The sequence below is a fragment of the Crocodylus porosus genome, unplaced genomic scaffold (genome assembly GCF_001723895.1).
Source record: "Crocodylus porosus isolate Cpor-Errol unplaced genomic scaffold, CroPor_comp1, whole genome shotgun sequence".
In the NCBI taxonomy this organism is placed as follows: Eukaryota; Metazoa; Chordata; order Crocodylia; family Crocodylidae; genus Crocodylus; species Crocodylus porosus.
In genome coordinates, this window is record NW_017728943.1 from 113,064,080 (window position 1) to 113,085,810 (window position 21,731).

The following is a 21,731-nucleotide window of genomic DNA, read 5'->3' on the forward strand; positions in this document are numbered from 1 at the left end:
GTAAGTTCATATACCTGGCCAAAAATAACGTGTATTGTCAAGCTGGTTGCTACACTCTCTCTTTGAACCTCACTTACTCTTCCCCTTGACCTCCCCATTTGCTCTGCAGCAACCCTTCTTTTACCCAAGCCAAAGATCCCTATAATGCCCAAAACTACGGTGGGGTCTGCTTATCAAGGGGGGTTACTACTAGGACCATTGTGACAAGAGATTGGGACATGCTGAGTTTTGAGGTGCATGAGGATATCAGCTGAAAGTGCTGATCAGACCCAGCCCACTCAGATGTACTCTGTTAGCGTGTGCGTACGTGTATCTAACTGCATTTATTATTGACCTGCTGAAATAAGGGATGAACTGAGTTCAAGGCACATGAGGGTGTCCAGCCTGACTCAGATGCCCTCTGTTAACCCATGTGCTTGTGTCCGACTGCATTTTATTGTTGCCCTGCTGAACCAAGTTCAAGGCACATGAGGGTGTTAGCCTATCGATGCTAAATAAACTTGGCTTGACTCAGGCATGTCCTGTCAATCTATACGTGTATGTGTGTTTGACTGATTTGGTGGTTCGAGGAACCCAGCCCCATTGAAACTGAGTCCTGCAAGATAGTGAGGGCAAAGACCTCCACTGGGGGTGAGGACTTGCAGAAGGGAGAGATACAGCTCCATACAGAAACACAAGCATCACAAGCAGCACACTGACAGAATTATAGAGACCCCAGAAACATACCCCTAATAGGTGAGCACACCTCAAAGTGTCAGGCAAATCTGGTAACAGAGTTCACATCTGCTACCAGACAACTGTTTCTTGCTAGTTGCCCAACAAAGCATCAGTGTAATTATGAAAGTAATTGAGAGCCAAATACTATTTTGATACCCGTTAGCAATCTTAGAATTTGGCTTGGTTTAACAAATTAGAATCTGAAAGCAGCCTTCACGCTTAATAAAGATGAAACTGCTATTTCAGCACCTCTAAAGAGTCGCTCAAATGAAAGGGCTTAAATTAAACTACGCACTGAAACATTACATTTAAAATCCAATATAGCTATAACTACTTATCTAATTCAGAATGCTAAACAGAAAACAAGATTTGTTTGAAAGACCAGTAGATGGTTTTCATTTCTTTCCGATTATCCCGAGTCTGATTTGTATAAACAACAACAACAACCTTCTTTCAATATTTTTCAACTCTGTTAATGAGTTTTTGACTGAAATCTTATAAGTAGTTGCATGTAGTTTAATGGGCCAAGTTCATTTTTACGAGACTCTGTAAAAAAAAAAAAAAAATAGCATGTTTTAAAGTACCATTGTAAAGCAGTAACAGGGGTAGGAGGATGGACATCCATTTCTGTTCAATTCCCCAGTCTCTCATGGAGAATTTCCGGAGGGAATGTGCAAACAGGCACTGAAACACAAATTTAAAATTAAATTGACAAAGACCATGCTGTAACTTTAACAGAGGTAGCAGATTTTTTAGTATTATTAACGACATCACCTAACAGGGATGTGCTCTAATGGGTAGACTATGACACTGGAGTTCAGATGCTCAAAGTTTCATTTCTAGTTCCATTCATTTTATGATCTTGAACAAGTCACTTACCCTCTCAGGTAGTCTAAAATGGAAACTAGCTAACAGTGCAAGGCAGCAAAACATGCATGATGCTGTCAAATTTCCATTTGGCCTCACTGGCACATATTGATATCTGCCCATGTTAGTCTACCAACTACGCTCTATGACAGCAGTCTTAATAGCAGCCTTCAACTACCTGAAGGGAGGTTTGAAAGAGGATGGAGCCAGACTTATCTGTGGTGGCAGACGACAGAACAAGGAACAACAGTCTCACATTTAAGTAATGGAAGTTTAGGTTAGATATCAGGAAGAATTTTCTCACTAGGAGGTTAGTAAAACACTGGAACAGGTTACCCAAAAAGAGGTGGTGGAAGCTTGTTCCTTTGAGGTTTTCAAAACCCGGCTAGACAAAGCTTTGGCTGGGATGATCTAGTTGGGAGTGGTCCTGCTTTGAGCAGGGGATTGGACTAGATGACCTCCTGCTAGATGTATACCTTGTTGGGGTCGTTTGACCCCAGTACTCTTTCCTGCCATGGTGGGGGGTCGGACTAGATGATCTACTTGGATCCCTTCCGACCCTAGAAACTATGAAACCCTAACTTTCTATGATTTTATGAATATCAGTGACAGATCTGGTTATATACCACATTCACTGCTACCTGCATGCCATGCACACATTTGCACTGTATTTTACTAAGTTCCTAAGCAAACACAAACTACATTTGAAGTTACTTATGTATTTATTATAATCCAGTGATTTTTTTTCCCATTATCTCCAAAATTCTTTACTCTAGCTGATGTTTTTTGGGGGTTTTTTGTCCTTGGTCTCAGCCCCAGGGGGAAGAGGAGGGGGAGGAGCAGGGAGGCTGACAGGGAAGTGAGGAGAGGAAATAGGGGTTTGAGCCAAATTCTCTCTGCCATTCTGTGTTGCACAAACACAGTAAGAAAAAAAAATGTTTTAATCATTCGTTTATAATGCCTTCTTGCCCCTACTTAAAACAAACAGGAATATATCTGAATTTTATCATTCACATAGAATTAACCCATTGAACTCCTTGCAAAAATGACAAAAGACACAAAACTCTGTAAGTCTTTAAAATTTGTCTTGCACATGCACAATACTATGTGTTGCTAATGTCCAGAGTTACACCACCAAATGCAGTCCTAAGGGAGAGATGGAATACACAATCTTGACCCAACCACCCAAAAAAGTAAGAGACAGTACTCACCGTGACTACAAAAGTAAGAACCACAAATACAAATCGGAACCAAATTTCAACTTGTGAAAAATACGGATTGTAAGTTTTCCACTACAAGGCAATAAGAGACAACAAAGAAAATTAAAAGGAAGCTGAGAGCATTTATATGACATCAAGAATGTGTAGTTCTTGTAGACAATAATGCATACGAGTTTCTGCAAATGAACCCACTGACTTTCCCATAATGAAGTCATTATAAATCCCACTACCTCACAAGGGAAAGTGGTAAATTAACTGTATGCCTCTTTTCCTGCAACCTCCATATTAAGTCAGCCGAAGTAGCCTAGCATCTTTTGTGCACAAAAAAATACCTCTTTAATGTCTGAAGGAAGGAACTTCAGCCAGAGTCACATACAGGCTGCTTTAAACTAAGGAAAGGTTCATAAGCCTTAATTAGTGCATTTGTTCTTTCTGTCTAGTTTTACCTCAAGAAACAGGAAGATCACTTCAAAAATAAAAAGTTCAGAAGTGCTGGAAACATGACTACAGTTAAAGCAGCAAAAGCTTTCTCCACACTTCTAATACTTTGTCTCACTTCCTGGGCATTACATTTAAAAAGTAGTTCATTATTGCTATTTTGTAGTCCACACATTTTATATGAAATCAATATTGGAAAATGATCAATAACATTTACAAGCCCAGGCACAAAAGTCTACTCACTCCCACATATACTGCCCCCCCTTGTGTGATCTTGGGCAAGTTTTGTCAGCTCTGCCAGTAGTCTTAAATCTTTGCCTTCTCTAAAAAAAAAAAACAAATTCTACAGAACAAGGGCTGTAAGTATGAAGCCCCACTGCATTAGGCACTGTACAATCTCAGGTGGGTCCACTATGTACTACTACAATAAATACAGCAACGTAAGGTGGACAAAATTGGTAGTTTCCTTGCTATGGGCTATGAAGCAAGATGATTACCAAAGCAAAGCCATTTGTGTACTAAATGCTCCCCACACTTTACCAAACTAAATGTGAAGACCATTCAGCAAAATCTAAAAATTAAAATGTTTGCCTTTATATTTTAGGCTGCTGCTAATTAGGTGCTGCAAAACGCAGGCTAAAACATTCAGGAGGAACACTGCAGCACAGCCATCACAACCAAAGTGAATACAGAGCCCACAGCAGCTCAGAGTTTGTTTAGGTTCTTTGGGGGTTGGTTTACTAGTGCTGGGGCCTTATAGCACAGGCCAGTGAAGTCCTATTAACATTTTGTTTTTCAAATCATCTTTAAGCAGCATGTATTACACCATTTTCCTTAATTAGGCTGAATTTGGCCTATTTGCTTTACTTGTTTTACTGAAGAAAACGTTTCCTTTTCAGGTCAACCTGCTTTTGGAAACTCTTGAAAAATCTTGCTAATCCCATTTTTTTTTTTTTTTAAAATTTCATTTCTAACGTGTGGAAAAAAGCTACTTTGTTAGATGTAAGACCCCAATGTTCACCCAAGCTTACCTATCTAAACCAGACCTTTTCTCATGAATGTACATCTGAACACTGAAAGCATCTGAACATGAAAATGATAAAATAAAAGTTTTTGATCTGCTGTTTGTGTAGCCCCTGAAAGGCTTGATCACTTCACAGCTACTTCTGAATGTTTGAACCCCAATTTCTGGGAAAAAGCCAGAAGAGTTCTGTTCATTCTTGTGTACTCAATATTTTTTAATGATGGACTTCACAAGCATAGATTTAGAACGGCTTAATGAACAAGTGTCCCCTGTCCCCACTAGCTACAATCACATTTAAACAGGTGTTGCTACCGTGGTCCCAGTCTAGCTTGCCCAGCATTGAGAAAGATTTGTTCTCAAGAGAAGTGCTAAAGATAACATCTCTAATTAGGCATAGCTTAAAAACCATTCTGACAGGGAAAAAAAAAATGGGCAAGCTGCACTATAACCAAACTTTAACACTATAACAGCATCCATCGAATGGTTTTGACCCAAGCATGAATCAAGAGTCTTACCTTAATACTTCCTCTGTGCAAGTGTTTCACTTTCAAAAGGAAACTATTTCAGTACAGTTAAAATAGACCTTTCACAACAACAACTAAAAACTAAAAGACTTTTTCCTCCTGGCCTAATATGTAACTTACTGTGAAATTGATGCTCAGGATGGGAAAAATCAACTTCTCCAGACCCCCAAAACTAACCAATATGTTATACTGAGTGTAGTTCAGGTAGCCAAGATGAGCCACAATGATTTCATCACATTTCTGTGAATACAAAGTTAGAATAGTGTGCAAGTCATTGAACAAAGCTTTGACATCTAAAGACATACACATAGATGCAAGTCAGCCACAACAAGATGACTTGTGCTAACTGCAGCAGGCAAACTGAGTTATGCTAAAGCTTTGAGCCATAGTCCAGGCCTTCCCAGAACTAAGCAACAAAACTGAATAGAGCGCCTTCTGTGCTACTGGGAGATGCAAGTGCTGATACTGGGCAGTAGGCAAGCAAGGGGCAGCAGTTTCTCTGTAAGGAATGTAGCTGGCACAGTGCCAGGGGATTGGTGCACCATATAAGGAATGCTTGGGCACAGGTGATCACTATGTTGCCACTGTGTGCTGTAATGCAACACAGCTTGTCACTACATTGCCACAGGGCAATATGTAGATGTGCCCTTTGAACCATATATGAAACTGGTTTCTTTCACCATCAGAGTATTCATTAGATCAGGAAAATTTGGCTGTTAAAAGGTGGTTTAGTATTCAGTCAAGGGCAAGCGCTTTGACATGTACAGAACAAAACAAACAAAAACCTAAGCACATAAGCAAGTAAATGATCCATCACCCCACCAATCAGGAGTATGTTGAGTCTTTCTTACTCAATTCGTCATTTTCCCCTACCTACATACTAAATAATTCTCTCTCCTGAGAGAGTTTTAACATAATTTCTTATGCCCTAGCCATAACCCCCTCTGCCCACCAGACTACTAGCCAGGGTCACCCTGGGGTGAAGTGAAGCCCCCAGTGCGGTGTTTCTCCCTCTCTCCATGCCCACACAGAGCTGGGAGTGAGGTGAGGTCCTATAGCCATGCCTCCCTCCCTTGGCCACTGGGTTGGCTGAGGATTGTGGGGGAAGAGGAAAACACCCACCCCGCTGCCCAGAACCCCAGCTGGTTATGTGCCCAGCACAGGGGGAGGGAAAAAAGAAGAAGCCCCTGCAGCAGGGGCTTTACTCCCTCCACCAGAGCTGGGAACTGGGCTGATCACCCAGCCACACCCACTCCTGGGTGACCAGGCCAGCCGAGGTGGTAGTGGTGGGAGAAGGCTCCCCACCCCCAGCTCTGGACTGTGCCTGGCAGCGGTTGGGGGAGGAGGAGGGGCAGTAAGTCCGCAGTGGGGGCTTTACTCCCCCGACCCGAGCCAGGAGCCCAGCCAATCCACCCAGCCAAGGAGGGGCGGGGCTGGGGGAAACTGGCCTGGCTCCTGGCTGCAGGGGATGGAAAAGCCCCATCTGACAGCTGGGAGCAGGGCCAGCCCTGTTCTGCTAGAGCAGACAGCACAGCCCTGGGCTGCACAGCATCCTAGGAAGCTGGAGGACTGCGAGTTAACTTCAAGTCAGGAGGGGATCTGGGACAGAACTTCCATAAACTGGTTTGCCCTAAATCAGTTTAGTCTGATATTACATCCATCCAGGTTCATCTTAAAAACAGTTTTGGCCATTTTGAAAGCTGTTTAAGTGCACTAAAAACTTCAGTTCTGTCACAGGTTTTACCCGTTCCCCATCACTTAAACCAGTTTGTGTGCAACTTCTTTCCCTAGCCAGTGGGTGAAATTCCTGTAAGTACTTAAGTGACTAGGAGCATAAGACATATTGCCAGCGTTTTATGTCATACTGTCACACTTTGGAAATTTTTACCCAGTCACCTTTTTATTCTTTTTACATTTTTTTTAGATAGGAACACTAACCTAACCACTAAGAAGCAGTAGTCCACTGACTCAGACATACCACAAACATTCAGAAAGCCCCCAGCTGAAAGACAGAATCACCAAGCAGAAAGTAGGAGCTCATTTTCCAAAACATTCAGCTTTAATAGACAGGGAATTATCCACACCATCTTTCATTCAAATCTTCCAAAAAAAATAGCTGGAAGGCACAGAGGGAGATTTGTGGAGAATTAACATCAGCTGAGCTTGGAATCACAGGAGATCATGACAGGGTGAGTCTTGTATTCACCCAAACCTTGGTACTATGGCATCTCTTAAATAAATGGTATCCATTATGAAGGAATGAAAAAGTCAAAGAGAAAAAATTAAATGCATTAGTCTAAGCTGCCTAGTTAAGAAAATTAAAATCTAATCAATATTTGTAGACTTTCTTAAATAAAGCCAGCAGAGTCAGGGCTTCAGAATATTTCACTTATGATATGTAGCCTCCCCTGTGTAATTAAGTTTTCACCAGCAAGATTTCTCTTGAAAACAGAAAAGCAGTGTGTTGATGGCTCTTCAAGTCAAACTCAGTAATGCAAATTTTAAATAATGAAACAAAAAGAAAAAAGTTATGCTAGAATTTCAACAACTTAAATGAAAAAAAAATTTTAAAAACACTCTGCTTCAGGACAAAGCAGAAACTATTGTACAGTGTTCTAGTTCTTTCATTTAGACTTGGCCAATCATAACACTGAAAAAATGGGCCAGTAGCAGCTGTGTTCAACAGGTGTGGCCGGATAAATTTTACCAGTTTCCCAGCATGAATGACAGCTCTAATCGTGTTAACAACCTGAAAATACCTGTTATGGTTTCATTATCAAGGGACTTGAAGTCATGGCACACTGCTGAAGGAAACCCTGTTTGAATCTTACAATACATCACCTTCCTGCAGAGAGTTATAACTAGGAACAAGTTCTTACTTCTGTTTTCTTTCTATGACTTCCTCATGCATGGTTCTGATCTACAATGATTTAATACATGCACAGTTTTAGAAGAACAAGCTCTGCAGTCAGTGTTGTCTCAAAAAGCACCTACCCGAGCACAGCTGAGTTGCCTTGTCCGATTATGAACTTGGTTATTTTTGTATCGTGTGCTTGCATCCTTTGTTACACCGTGTATTTTAATTGACAGAGTAATGTTAATTTTGAAGCGAGATTCTATAATTAAAAGATAAAGATGTTAGACTGTTGTACAGATTCGGGGGGGGGGTGGAATCTCAAATAAGAGTTACAATGCTCCATAATCCCAGCAGCCAACTCAATTGTATTTGGTCACAGTAGAGAAGAAAGAAAATCCTGCCTTCCTTCAGTAGGAATTATTTTGGCCAACACAAGTTAGCAATAACTAATAATATAGTCTAAGAATCTCTGAGATTCAAATCTAGCATCAGTACAGTATAATAGCTACCAGTCTAACTCTATCAAGAGGAAGCAAGAGAAATACACCCTGGCTATTACTGATTTATGAAAAACAAAGAACAAAATACTAACACTTAGGAAAGCAACGGCTGCAAGAAGCCTTAACTAACTCAAGCCAAGCTCTGTACATTCACCTTTCCTCTGACAGGTGGGCTCCCTCCCCTCTGCCCCCTAGTTTTACAATTCAGAACTAAAAAGGATAATGTACATTACAGGTAGGTGAAATTACAGCTACAACATATATTATTATCTTATCATATCAGTAATCAGAAATAAACTAGACAAGGCACTTACCATAAGGTGGATCCAGTTCAACAACACAGGTTAGCCATAGTTGTTGATTATAAGTGGATAATGGTTGTGAATTTAACGGATATGACTTCAGCTGGGAAAATAAATTAAAAAAAAAAAACTGGAGGTAATTTAGTCAGTAATTCTGTTGCACTAATAGTCTGTACATGTAGTATATAAAGACTTTGGCTATTTTTCCATTCTGACAGAAAAGGTTGGGGGTTTTTTGAGAAAATTAAGCGCCAGTTCCCTTTTAGCCATTTCACTTTAGCAATACTTGCAGTTTATGTCACATGGAAGATGCAAATATTTAAAGCAACATCACGCCAACACTGCCTACAGCAAATAAAGGCAGCAGTAATAAAAATGGGCAAAGAGCCCAAATCTAAGCAGGAAATGTGTAGCACTGCATTTTCAGAGCAACTATCGACAGCAATTTATTTCTACCCCTATAGATCAAACGACATTTTTGGCAATTAAATTGCAACAACATATTAAGCCACTTCAATTTAGCATCAAAAAGGGCAATCACTTTCCTCTGAATAGACTACATTTTCAAAACTATGGAAAAGAGTGGAAAGATAATAATTACAATAAGGAGCAGAGCGTATAGTGGTAGGATACTGCTTCTCTTACACTTACCTCAGCTATATGTAATAAAATGAATGTAATAAATATGTCGTTTTGGAAAAAATGTTTGTTTTCAATTCTCAAAAAATCCAAATATACATACATGGACAGCAATTTAAAAAACAACAGTACTGCAGCCCATTAATAAATATAATTTTATGTTTTACAAAAAAAGATTTTAACAAATCAGTCATCTCAGCATCTGAAGTGAAACAGTTAATGGCACTAAGTGTGGAAAACTTAAGAGGTGAATATGTAGTAAAGGTGCCTCAAATCAAGGAATGTGAAGACAGACTTCAGACCTCTGGTTTACTTTGTTTACAGTCACCCAGGGGAGCAAAAAAAAAAACCAATTCCTTCCCAGCAGCCAGAAAAGAAAGTTAGAAATTAGAAGATTTAGTCCCAAAAGAAGGCCGATTTTCTTTTCTGCTCTCAGTTTCTACTTCCTCACTCTTAAGGATTCACATCATGCTGTTCTTCCTGAACAAAGATGCAAGAATTACCAAGGGAATCCTATCAATACCTTACTTTGCTCGGTCAAAGTCTGGTGCAGAGCAACACTATCCAATTCACATGCCAATGAGGTAAGCAGTCTTGTAAAAGGTGTAACTAGGCTGTGGTGGATTCATGCTGGGTCATTCAAGAGGCAGCACAGAGCATTTATCAGGGCAAACTCTCAGCTAGTAAAGTTTGAATTATGTTGCAAAAAATGGAAGGCATAACATCACATCAGAAATGTCCTTTTTATAAACTTGAACTGTATAAGCAGCTGTATGAAATTTTAATGTGATTTTTAATAAATAAAAACATAAGTGCCTGCCATGCAGCACAATTATGCCATGTAATTCTTACCTTTGAGCTGTTAGTCAATTCAGATGTTGTTGTGGTCTTAATTACATTAGGACCTATAAGATATTCAAAAAGAGAGGGGAGAGGGCAGTAATGAAATACGTGCATAAATAATGATATAGTAGCCTGAAGTAATTTAGTTTCAAAATTTCACATACAGCATAAATATTAGTTACCAAGCACCCTGTGAAGCAAGCAGATATTATCCTACTTGAGAGACAAACTCAAGGACAAGTCACTGAAGTGCAGAATCTTAGAGGTATTCAGGTGCCCAACTCTCCTTTGTACCCAATTACCTGTAAGGATCTGCGCCTTATTCTGTGCAAGGTCACACAGCAATTAAGCCATAGCATTCAGGAGTCCCTAGGCCTAAATCCTTACTCTAACAATAACATGTTATAAACAAGTCACTATTTTACTCAAAGTAAGGATTAATCACAGTAGCGACTGCAGCACAATACAGACAAAACCAACAATATTTTATGGGATGAACTATATTTTAAGTGGACTTACTCATCTTGGTCTGTTCAAGTGAAATTATCTGTGCATATACCTGGGATTATATTTGAAATTATGTTCATTTACATACAGCATATGAGTCATTTAAATAGCAAACAAAGTATAACAGAATTGCACAATAAAACCAATTATACATATAAGAGAGGAAACCTGAAGTTAATTTGTAGAAGCTATGGTCTGGAAAGGCAGAAGAAAAACAAAAAAATTCAGAACAGAGACCAAGTGTTCTAAAGATGACGTATGAAACTGATGTTACACGTCACCTATATATCATATATACATTTATAGATATAAATTAATATATCTATAGAGAGACAGCTCACTCATAAGAAAGACCACAGTAATACTGAACAATGACGACACAGGCCTGTAGTACTGCCCAGCTTTCTGAAGACCCCCTACATTTTATAAGATTATGTGAAATAATAAAATGTTCTATTTAAAATGTTATAAAAGCAAAACCCAACAAGTTCAAATATATAGGAGATTCAAATTGCAGTACAACCTCATTTGCACGCACCAATAATTATAATACCTATTCTGGCTTATTAGACTTCTTCAAATTAGCAAATAAGTAGACAAAGATATCAGGGAATTGCACTGGAAAGTGTACTCAATTTTGTGAAGTGTAAGAAAGTTAATTATGTGGGACCTTGTTAGACTCAACTGGTCAGCATACTGGAGAACTCCGAAGTACTACAAAAGCAATGACAAGCTCTATCTTACAAAGCAAGGTAAACATTTTCTTCTGTCATATACCCAAGTTTTTAGATCAATGACAAAACATTAGCAAGACTGTTCTGTAGTCAAGGTCTATATTTTTTAAACAACAGACTGATGAAGTGTTGATCAAGTAATTCAAGAATAATGGTGAATAAACTACTTTACTGACAAAGTACTTTAACACTGTACCCTCAGCCTCAGTTAGAGTGGAAGTGTACTTTACACAGGCAACGTGTACCTGGGTGGGTCAAGCAGAGCAACTGGACTCCAGCACACACAAACGAGCACAGAAAGCACGCTCAGCAACATTCAAAGACAACCTGCATCTCCCTGGCACTCAACATTATCTCCGGAAAGCAAAGAACATGCTATGGAAAACAGGAAGAGAAAAAGAGTGCACCTTGACAAAAGTAAGCATGCAAATAGTAAAGCAGCAACCATCTCAGTACTGTACGTAGAGATGCCCAATGCATGGATAAGGGTGTACAAATAAGAGAGCAGACATCCCCAGGTCTCTCTCCTTTGAGTCTGTGTAGGGAGTTATGTAAGTTTTCCCAATGCCATTTTTTTGACTAGCAAACACTGGTGTACTTCACATAACCCTTTACCCAGATGAGGGAGCACAGAGCGGATTATTAAACAAACTGATAAGAAACCTCACAGTTGGAAGTTCCCCAAGTATCCCTTACTCCTTCTACATGCAGACACTCATACATACACCCAAGCAAAGAACTATGGGGGAAGACTTACTATAAGTAGGATTCTCCAGGCTCAATTTGTGTGGGGGGTAGGGGAGGGGAAGCATACAGAGGGGGAGCTGCTGGACTTTAGGCACATACAATTTTTTCATATGCTTTAAAAAGGGACATCTGGGAGAAAGAACTGAAATGCATTTGTTTGCAAAAAGGAAAAAAAAATACCTATTTCCTAAACAGTGGTGTTACTCAGGAATGAGCAGCTAGGTTTAGTTTTGCTCCTTTTTCAAAATCAAAAAATGCAAAAAAACCTACTTTTAAGAATCGGAAAGACTTTACAACAGACCTTTCTAAATAAGTCAGGTCAAATCTTGCTCCTTGCATAATCAATTGCTTCAGCAGATAAGTTTGTTGATGGAGAATGGACCCAAGTCGTCATTACGCAGATTCACAGCGTTAAAAAAAAAAGTTATCTCAAGAGGATAAGAGTCACAAAGTACTGCTGATCCTGATCAAAAAGCAAAGGTCAGTTCCGTAATTCCAACAAAGCACAAAACTATGCATTGCTTACAACAGCAGAGCTAAATGAGATGGGGAGTCTATATCACAAGATCTACATGTAAGTAGATACAATGCAACATGTCACTAACCACTCTGTAAAAAGAGCGGACACTTCATTAGAACGAAAGAGCTCAATTCTTACTTTTATGAGAGCATTGTTCTTGCCCAATTATGAGCAGAATTCTACTGTCATGTGCCAGAAGTGCATGCAGTGCCAATAACAGAAACTAGCTCAGTTATTTAACCAAGTGAGAAACTGCTCTAATGAAACCATTAGTCTTGCTTAAAATTACATCTTAATGAATGATTAGCTAAAAATACATGTACATGAAACATTTTAAGAGTCAAGCACTTCCCTCAGATTCCCCTGGGCAGTTCACACCAGCATCAACAGTGTGCACAACTGTGAAATCAATTTGTTTGCATCCTAAAATCTCAGGATCAGTTTAAAATAGCCAAGTCAGTTCTGTTTTATGGCTGACTTTTATTGTTTTAGGTTTTAGTGACAATGAACCATCCCATGGGAGCTGGAATACCCAAGCTGTTGGGTCCAATTAACGATCAACTATTTCAGACTTCTGACAGAGGGAGCATATGTAAGCCACGGTCATTTCTAAGGGGAAGGAGGCACAGGAAGAGGCAAAATTTGAAAAGGGAGTGAGGGAGTCAACTGTATCGCCATTGTACAAATGGAAAGACTGAGGCAAAAAAATAAAGATAAGATTTTGTGCTAAAATCTTGGCACATTCTGGACAGAATTGTCAATGCATGTTCAATCATTACTGCAAAGTATTTACTATTGTTAGCCCTGCTGAAGCAGGCGACCCCCAGCACATGTACTAGATTATGGCATGTGAAGACATTTTACTTGGCACACCAGCCCTCAGCATGGATGGTGTGGGAGTTGCAAGGGGCCCAGTCCTTCTTGTGGCAGCACAGCCCCAGCCCCTTCCCTGCTGTCTACCCCAAGGCACATGTGCACCTGTTGCCAGCAACAAGTCAGCCTGGGGCTCTGTGGACCCCAGTAGAGCTGCTTGCAGCCTCCTCCCTCCCTGATGCGAGCGGGCTCTACGGTGGGTGGCAAGGACCTGCCCAGAGGTCAGGCCTGTTGTGCTGTCCAACCTGGTACATTACACCAGGGTGGACAGTGTGGAAGGGGCCAGGGCTGTGCCGCTATGAAAAGGATCAGTCCCTTCACAGTTCCTCTGCCATCCCCTCTTGGTACACCAACATCTTACAAGTAGATGTTGTGATTTATTTGGCGCTGCTCCAAAATGTCTTTCACAGGAATACTAAGGAAAAGCTTAGCCATGAACAGAACTGAATTTTCCACTTCCCAATGCTGTGCTTTAATCAACAGATCATGTATTGCCTTTTTACTCCCAAAACACATTAGTATTTTATTCATCATATTTAATTGGAAGGGCAAGGCTTAAACAATTTTCTGCCCAGCTAATCTTAAACATGCTTTTTACTTAATTAGCATCTACCCTGGTGTAGGAACTAAGGTTAAGTAAACCTAATCAAGACACATTGAAAGGAAAAAGCTGCAAATAGCAGATACAAATTTGCAACAATGTACTCTCCACACACCCCCAGATATGAAATGCTAGACTCATTAAAACACATCTATGAGTAAATTTTTTGAACTTATAAGAAAAATTAATAAAATAAAAACCATTTTTAAATGACAACCTTACCTGCAATTCCAATGAAGATTGTCAAACCAAAGCAAATGAAGAATACAACAAAGACTAGGACAAAGTGCCGCTTGGACAGCGTGTATAGACGCATTGGTGCCAACCTGGAGGGAACAAATAAAAGCACAAATTATTAATCAGTGGTGGTTTGTATAAAAATGGAATAAAACAGGTTTTTCCTCAATAAAAGCATTATAAAGAATTTCCAGTGCAAAGAAGCCACCAGGCAGACTCTTTTACTGGGGTAGTATAAATTCTTTCAAGCCACGTGCATTTGGAAAAAAAACCAAAAACACAAAACCAACCAAACTTTACAAAAGTTACCATTCTTTTTTCTGCATTTTTACTGTCTTAAGATGCAAACATGAGTTACTGTCTCTAACTCAGAAGGGGCGCATGTTATACATTCCAGCTCAGTTATCCACAATGTAAAGGACCCGTGAAGGTTATTATGAGGTTATCATACGTGCAGTTTGAAGATAAAGCTCAAGTGGCATGTGTCATCATCATAAAACTTACACACATTTATGTGGTCTTAAATCAGTCTTCTGTGTCTTGTGTGTAAACATGTTCTTGAACTTAATCACTATGGTCAGGGGTCTACTGAACTTGAGGAGGTACCTGGCTGTTCATGGGGAGATTGCAGGGCCACCCCTTTTTGTTTCCTGCTGGCAGGCTGGGTAGCCAGACCACAGAGCCATGAGGAGTACTGGGGCTCCTTCTGGGGAGCCAGTATTTTATTTTCAGTAAGTTTTTCTTTTTTCCCCTCCTGTGGATTTCCCAGGCATTGCCAGATTTCAGGGGCAGTGCTGGATTTCACACTTTCCACAAAATTGCAATTTCAGTAGGTTTCCACCCACAGCAGGATGAGATATAACACCAGACCCTAATTCTGCCTGCATCCAGCTGCATGGAATACAGACATGAATTCTGTTATATCCCATCAAGGTTTGCATCCAACTAAAAATGATAATGCTTATGTACAGGATATACAAATCACCAACTACCTTGGAAATCTAACCCAGTGCAGCAAGATGCAGCATTTTAGTCAGGGTGATGTATGTATCCAGATGTAAGCAGCACAATCTTGGGTTTTAGACTTAAGTTAATATTGCAGCATTTTAAATAGAAAGGTAGTATAAAAGTGTGTTACAGCAGACACTCCCCAACTGTTCTGCAAGCCCCTGCAGAGCAAAGCTGGAAAGCTTCTGCCCCAGTTCATCACCGTTCAACAGAGCACTTGCTGGAAAAGAGGTTTCCAACCTGCATTCCTTACTCATAGGGCTACAGCATCAGGGGACAATGAGACAGGACAGTACAGTATTGGATACATCTTTCTGAAGCAGATAGCTGCCAGTTATTTTAAACATCTTAGTGGTCTACCACAAGAGGTAAAAACCTATATACACAACATGCCCTTTTGCTGCTCCTTGCATGTTTGGGGGGGGGAGGAGGGCTTGGTACAATTTGAGAATGGATAAAAAGCACTGAACAAATGCATCTGAAATTCAGCATCAAGGTACTTGTGACAGAAAGCTTGGCTAGCCCCCAGATGGTTTCAGTCTTCTGCATACTGCAGTCCCACTAGGAACTGCAAATAGCCCCCAAATTGTTTCAGTCATTTGCATACCATAGGAAGAACAGGAAGTTAATGTTGTCCTTAAAACAAAACAAAATCGAACATGTTACTGACATGAAAACAAAGAGGCTTAAGACTTTTAAAAGCCATATAACAGCCTTTCCCATAAGCTTTCCCAAGAACAATTTTTCACCCACTGCCAGTAGTATTCACGCTCCCTGTATGGCTGCTCTTAGTATCTTAGAAGGAAAGTGGCAGGCATCCCTCTGCACAGCTCAGATCTTTGACCAGAGGGAGCCAGGATCATCTGGAAGCCTGCCAAGGAGACTCCCTGGACTACCCCACTTTGGGAGAGGCAGGCTTGACAAAGGGCAGATACTGGCCACATCCTACCTCGGGAATAGTTTTGTTTAAGCAAGGAGGCAGCAATTCATAGAACTTGCAATCTTTCAGACTACCAAGTACTGCATAAATATAAGATTGTTAAAACATGGCCCCAAGGTGTGAAGTTTTAAACAGCTGAATCCAACTCACTCCTGTGGGGGTGGGGATTAGGGAATGAAAAGGGGTGGGAAAATAAAAAATGAGCCTGTATAAGCACAATGCTTAAGGTAGAAATGCAGAAGCTAACAGAGCTGCAAGTGAGTCACTGTCCACAGCACAAGTTTGCAAAAACTGGCTTTACAGGATAATCATGGTAGCACCCTGCAAACACAGCCCAGGTTCTCACAGTGCAACTGCCGTAAGCCACAAACACGGGAGAAAACACCTGGCTGACTGACTATACAGAAGTAACACTCTCCACAGGTCTGTAACATGCACAAATAAAAACAGATCAGAAAAAAAATAAATTCCAATGCATCTGTTTCACAAATTTTCATTCTAGGCACACATTTTTCAGAAAGTGCTATTTTTCTGTAGGCCATGCCCCTTTATATTAAAAATATCAAAGGAAACTTCCTCCTTTAGACTAAGAGCTTATCTACACAGCTTCTATTATGATTTAACTTGGCCAGTTTATGCCAAGCACCAAGTACAAAACTGTTTATCTTGCTAAATTTCCTCGGTATTTATAAATGAGTCACACAATACATTTCTTGTGTACGATTCTGAGAGCTCTTTCATTTCAATATATTTTCTATATTTTATTGAGGAATGACACACATGGGGTATTTTTTGAATGGCACTGGGAAAGTCACAAATACCTATCTTGGTGGCAACAATCTATCTTGAGAAGGCATCCCAGCAGGAAGCATCAAATGGGATTTTGACAGGGAGCCCAGAGGCACAGAGCTCTAAGAAGGTTAAGCAGCTGTCCCTGGAACTATCCCATGAATTAGGATAACCCAGATCTGACTCCACAGCTTAGTAAGTAACCATCCCATATGTAATGAGTATTTTGTGGGACAGTGGCTGAAGCGAGGCAAGTGGCCAGAGAGTTCATAGAAGTTGCTGCCTGTTGTGTAACAGGATAGTCTAGCTGTCATGCTGCTAGATGCAAATTCCTTAAAAACCGAGGTGAACAAGGTCATGGGGTTAGTTCACTTTAGCTGAACCAGCCTGGACTATCCCTGTCCTGGGCTCACATACCTGAGACTGAGGAACAGGGAGAAGACCCATAGGAAAAGAACGAACGTTCTCTCCCACCCACACACCCCCAGTCATATTTTGCCGTCCTCAAACTAGGGGTGCTGTCCTTGAACAGGGCAGTTATTAGTAGGTCACTCTATGGGGATTAAGCTAACTTAAAAGTAACCCTTTGCATCCCTCTTAGCCAGTCCTCCTTTCTCCAGGAACCAGGAAGGTGAAAAGGAGAAGGGACCATCACAGGATCAAGGCTAGGTTCAACACACCATTCAGCATGACAGACTGAATCCCTTAGGCATTTTTTACACATGTTCCAGGGATGGGGGAAGAAGGAGGGCACTAATTAAAGCAGCTGCAACATCTGGTGCATCAGTGCCCCCATGCTTCAACATGGTGGTGGAGTGCTTTGAGTTCAAGACGCAGAAGCTGCTGGGGGCACGCTAACTGGCATGCTGTAATTACAGTGTGTTGGAGCAGCCTCCCCGCATGTCTACAGGCATGCCTTGATGTTAAGTGAACAGTTTCTGCCTATTTCCTCTATCTAACAAGCATCCCCCCGTATCCTGCAGTATAAAAACTAAAGGGACACTTATCCTTTTACATGCCACACCCCTTTATTCAGCCTGCAGTCTAGAAAAAAACTCTTATTTTTTCTGGTCTGGACACAATGCCAGAAATCTGCAAGGAGACTGTTCCTTCCTCCTGCCTGTACCAAATGGAGGCTCTGATGCTGAGCAGAGCGCTTGAAGGAGAGCACCAGCAGGATGCATTGGCAAGATAGCCAAAGGCATTTGCTTTGGGACAGCTGGAGGGTATCTGTGAACCACAAGGCTCTGTTCTCTTTCAGCTGCTACAGTTCCCTTTCTACTGAGTGCAAAAAGGAGGATGCTGGCCGCTCCTCATTTCTGCATTGCCAGTCAGAGGGTTATGGGGGTTTTTTAATTCAAAGCACCTTGCCCAGGGAGCCAGCTCCCCACCATCTCACTACTAGGAGCTAGGAAGCAGAAATGTTGGTTGTAGCTGTGTTGGCCTAAGTACCAGGTTCTTTGGGTAGATGTGATATCTTTTATTAGACCAACTAAGAATTTGAAAAAAAGTTCTTTGCAAGCTTCTGGGCACAAACACCCATCGTCAGGCATAGGGAGACTCTGCTGCCGTTATGTTCTCCAAGGTAGAAAAGAAGCAAATTTACAGCAAGCATATCTGGGGTATCAGATGTCAGGCAGGTTGTGAAGTGTCATAAATCCAAAGTCAATATTAAGTCAATGATTTTTTTGTATCCAGTAGATAGTAGGAACCAGAGATGGTGCAGGATTCCTAAGTTTTCTATGTTACTCCTGCAAAGGTCTCCTGTAAATGGCCAAACTTAGTACATGCTGAGTTTGGGCCTTTTTTTTTTTTTTTAAAATGAACTTCATGTTCCCTTCTACTATGCTAACCCCTAGGAACTTTTGTTCAGTTAAGTGCCCAAAGCCATAATATGTCACTGCTCCCAGCACTCAGCAGACCACAGCGGCAGTGAGGAGCAAGTGGAACAAAGGAACACAGCACAATCAATCCAGTGCATACTCATGCTCCTTATGATGCCATGATCAGTGCCAAAGAGTTATTTTTTTTTTTACTATTGATGGAAAACAAACAGGTGCTTAAAAACAGCTGACACCCCACCCCTTCAACTGCAAAAGCTTCTCCCAACCCAGGATATGTCAGCATTCCCTGCTAGTTCTGTAATTCTGTGGCCCAGGGACAAACAAACACAGTACCAATTTCCTAATGTCTAAGCCTCTGCCTGGTGTGAAAACTTAAATTAGATGGTCTTTACTGCCAGGAGCAGGCTAAACTCCACACACAGAGTCAGAACCAATTACGGCTGCAAACTATTAGGGAATACCCAATAAATCCTTGCACCATCATCCCCACCCACCAGAAGTGCCACCAGGTCCCTTGGAGGCAATTCTCAAGGTGTTCTTATCCAAACGGCAGGCTCTCCAATGGACAGGCACCCAGGTCTTCTCCCATCAGGACAGTATCTTCTGTACTCTGTTTCAGGCACCCAGAGAAAAGAGTTGGGAATTTACTGCAGGGTGTGTTAGTATGCCAGGAATAGCCACAGTAGTATGGAAGCGTCCTGCTGGCAAACCTAGTTTAAATATGTCCTTTCCAGCACCCTGGTACTCAACAGGGGCCCAAAGAGCTGAAGCTCAGGTATCTGAACAGGAAAGGAGAACCTGGATGCTGTAACTGGCAGAGATTCACTCTTACACAAGAGCTGGCAACCTTTTCAAGCCACAGACCACAACAACCTGGCTCCAATCAGGGCAGCTTTGGGGACATGTCACTAGTGGAGGCCTTTCCCTGTGCCCAAGCTGAAGCCAGGCACCTGGGAGCTCAACCTGCACTGTTGCTACTTCCCCCTCTCCCCATCCCTCACCTTCCAGCTGCTATATGGGCACAGCTGAAAGCTGTCCAGCCTCAGCACAGCTCCTCCCTGCTCAATGTGAGCAGGGGCATGGGCACAGTCAAAGCCCTCTGGTTCCTCAGGCTGCTGGATCCAATGGCTTCACAGGCTGGTTGTGGCTTGCAAGGCTGTAGTTTGCTGACCCCTGCTCTAATATACAGCCAATATTCTCAGATCTTCTGCCACTCTTCAGAATTGACAAAGGCAAGTTTGTCCCCATCAGCAGAAATTCCACCTGGATATCTGGGTTCAGCTGAAAAAGCACAAGTTAAATTACACCCTCAAAATTCAAAAGGCCTCTCCAATTCATAATGGGGAGTGGTGGAACCAGACTTTTGAAAGTCTCCAGCACATAACTTACTGGCTCTCTAGCAAAGACCTGGAACACCACTTTCTTCCACACTGGGGTATTTTAAGAATACTTATGTATGTTGCCTTAAACAAAATGCCATGCAGTTGAGCCAGAGCACCAGGAAGGACCTCCATTAATGCCATTCCTCTTCTGCCACTTTTCTTCTTCAGGAAGAAAAAAGCAAAAAGGGAGCAAAGCCAATTTTACCATGATTTTTTTGTGAATTGAAAATAAAAAGTTTACTCAGCATTCTGAGAAAGATTGATTTCAAACCCCAAAGCCTGGGTAGTTGGTAATGAAAGCAAGTAAACACAGCATTCCAGCTTTGATAAAAATTGCAGTTTGCTAGCATGCCAGTAATGTGGGGGGAATCCGAGTTTGTAAGAGACCATGAATAACACCTTTGTTCCTGTGTAATATGATTGTACATCACTTACCTCCTGCAACTGACAGGTCTCATCACACAGAAAACCCCTTTTTCTGGGTAGAATAACCCACATGATAACACTCAAATAGTCACTACATCTCAGCTTATAACTACTGAGAGGCCAAACAAAGGCATCAGCATCCTTTCCTCTCCCCTTTCAGAAGCTGACTGTGCTCCAACCACCTTCCTCTTCTTCCGCAGTAGCCATAGTAGATAGATGGGGTCATCAATAAGGCAGGAGAGCAGAAATACCACTGATGACTGTCAAGGTCAGAAGGGAGAAAGTTCCAGCTCAACCAAGCACGTAAACCTACAGTCACCCCTGAACCATGCTACCAACTCCTTGGCCCTACAGGTTAGGCAGATTATGGGCACAATGCATACCATCAAATGCACAACCACAATTAGGAAAATGCATTAATTGAAACCCCTCGATAGTTTTTGCATAATTCCTTGTCATTACATGAAGTTGCAAAACCTCTGCACTGTAAGTCTGCCCAATACTCTTTCCAATGATAAACTGATTACAAAAGGTTTGAGGCTGAACAGGAGTCATTTGCATTCACTCTGCAATGGCTATCAATTCCTGTACTTCTATGGGATCCTCATCCTTGTTAATTGCCAAGTCTGATTTAGAGAGGTCCTCTAGTGACCCCGTGTTATTCCTACTAGGGGTGCACCATAGAGATGTTTTGGGCCGATACCAATGGCAGATTTTTAATGAGCTGTATCAGCCAATACCGATCTGATTCTGATATGCAGCCCCACATCTTGGAGACCGGCATCTGGCTGGTAAGTCTGTTGTGGGGAAAGAGGCAACAGGGAAGGAAAAGGGTGTGGAGGGGGTAGATCAAAGCCCCTGCAGTGAGGAAAGGAGTGGAGCTGGGGTAGGGGCAAGCACTATACAGCCAGGGGCAGGACACAAGATAGATCCCCTTTTCTGGCGGGGGGGGGAAGGGGGGGAGCAGTGACTCCCACCACTGCACACACCTCAGGAGAGCATAGGGAGCGTGTGCCCCCGGATGTGTGTGGGGCTGTCCTTGCAGGCTGGGGTCAGGGCTGCGCTGGGCTCTTCCCAGAGTGGGGTTAGGCCAAGCTGCACTTGGGGCACGCAGCAGCAGCACTAAGAGCGGTGGCTAGGGTGAATTTTGGGGTGGCTCTAGCCCCTGCAACCTCCACTCCCAGCACCGCCA

General features: G+C 41.7%; 1 protein-coding gene across 1 annotated transcript in view; it reads right to left on the reverse strand.

The window, feature by feature from the left end:
- The window catches only part of TMEM181 (transmembrane protein 181), a gene marked incomplete at its 5' end in the record, with an annotated part of 72,766 nt that overhangs the window by 18,923 nt on the left and 32,112 nt on the right, over nt 1-21,731 (reverse strand). The window contains 7 exons of the mRNA XM_019548624.1: nt 1,302-1,401; nt 2,796-2,876; nt 4,911-5,030; nt 7,785-7,906; nt 8,462-8,552; nt 9,941-9,993; nt 14,136-14,239. Of these exons, the coding sequence (XP_019404169.1) occupies nt 1,302-1,401; nt 2,796-2,876; nt 4,911-5,030; nt 7,785-7,906; nt 8,462-8,552; nt 9,941-9,993; nt 14,136-14,239 (671 nt within the window). The remainder of the gene's footprint in view (nt 1-1,301; nt 1,402-2,795; nt 2,877-4,910; nt 5,031-7,784; nt 7,907-8,461; nt 8,553-9,940; nt 9,994-14,135; nt 14,240-21,731) is intronic.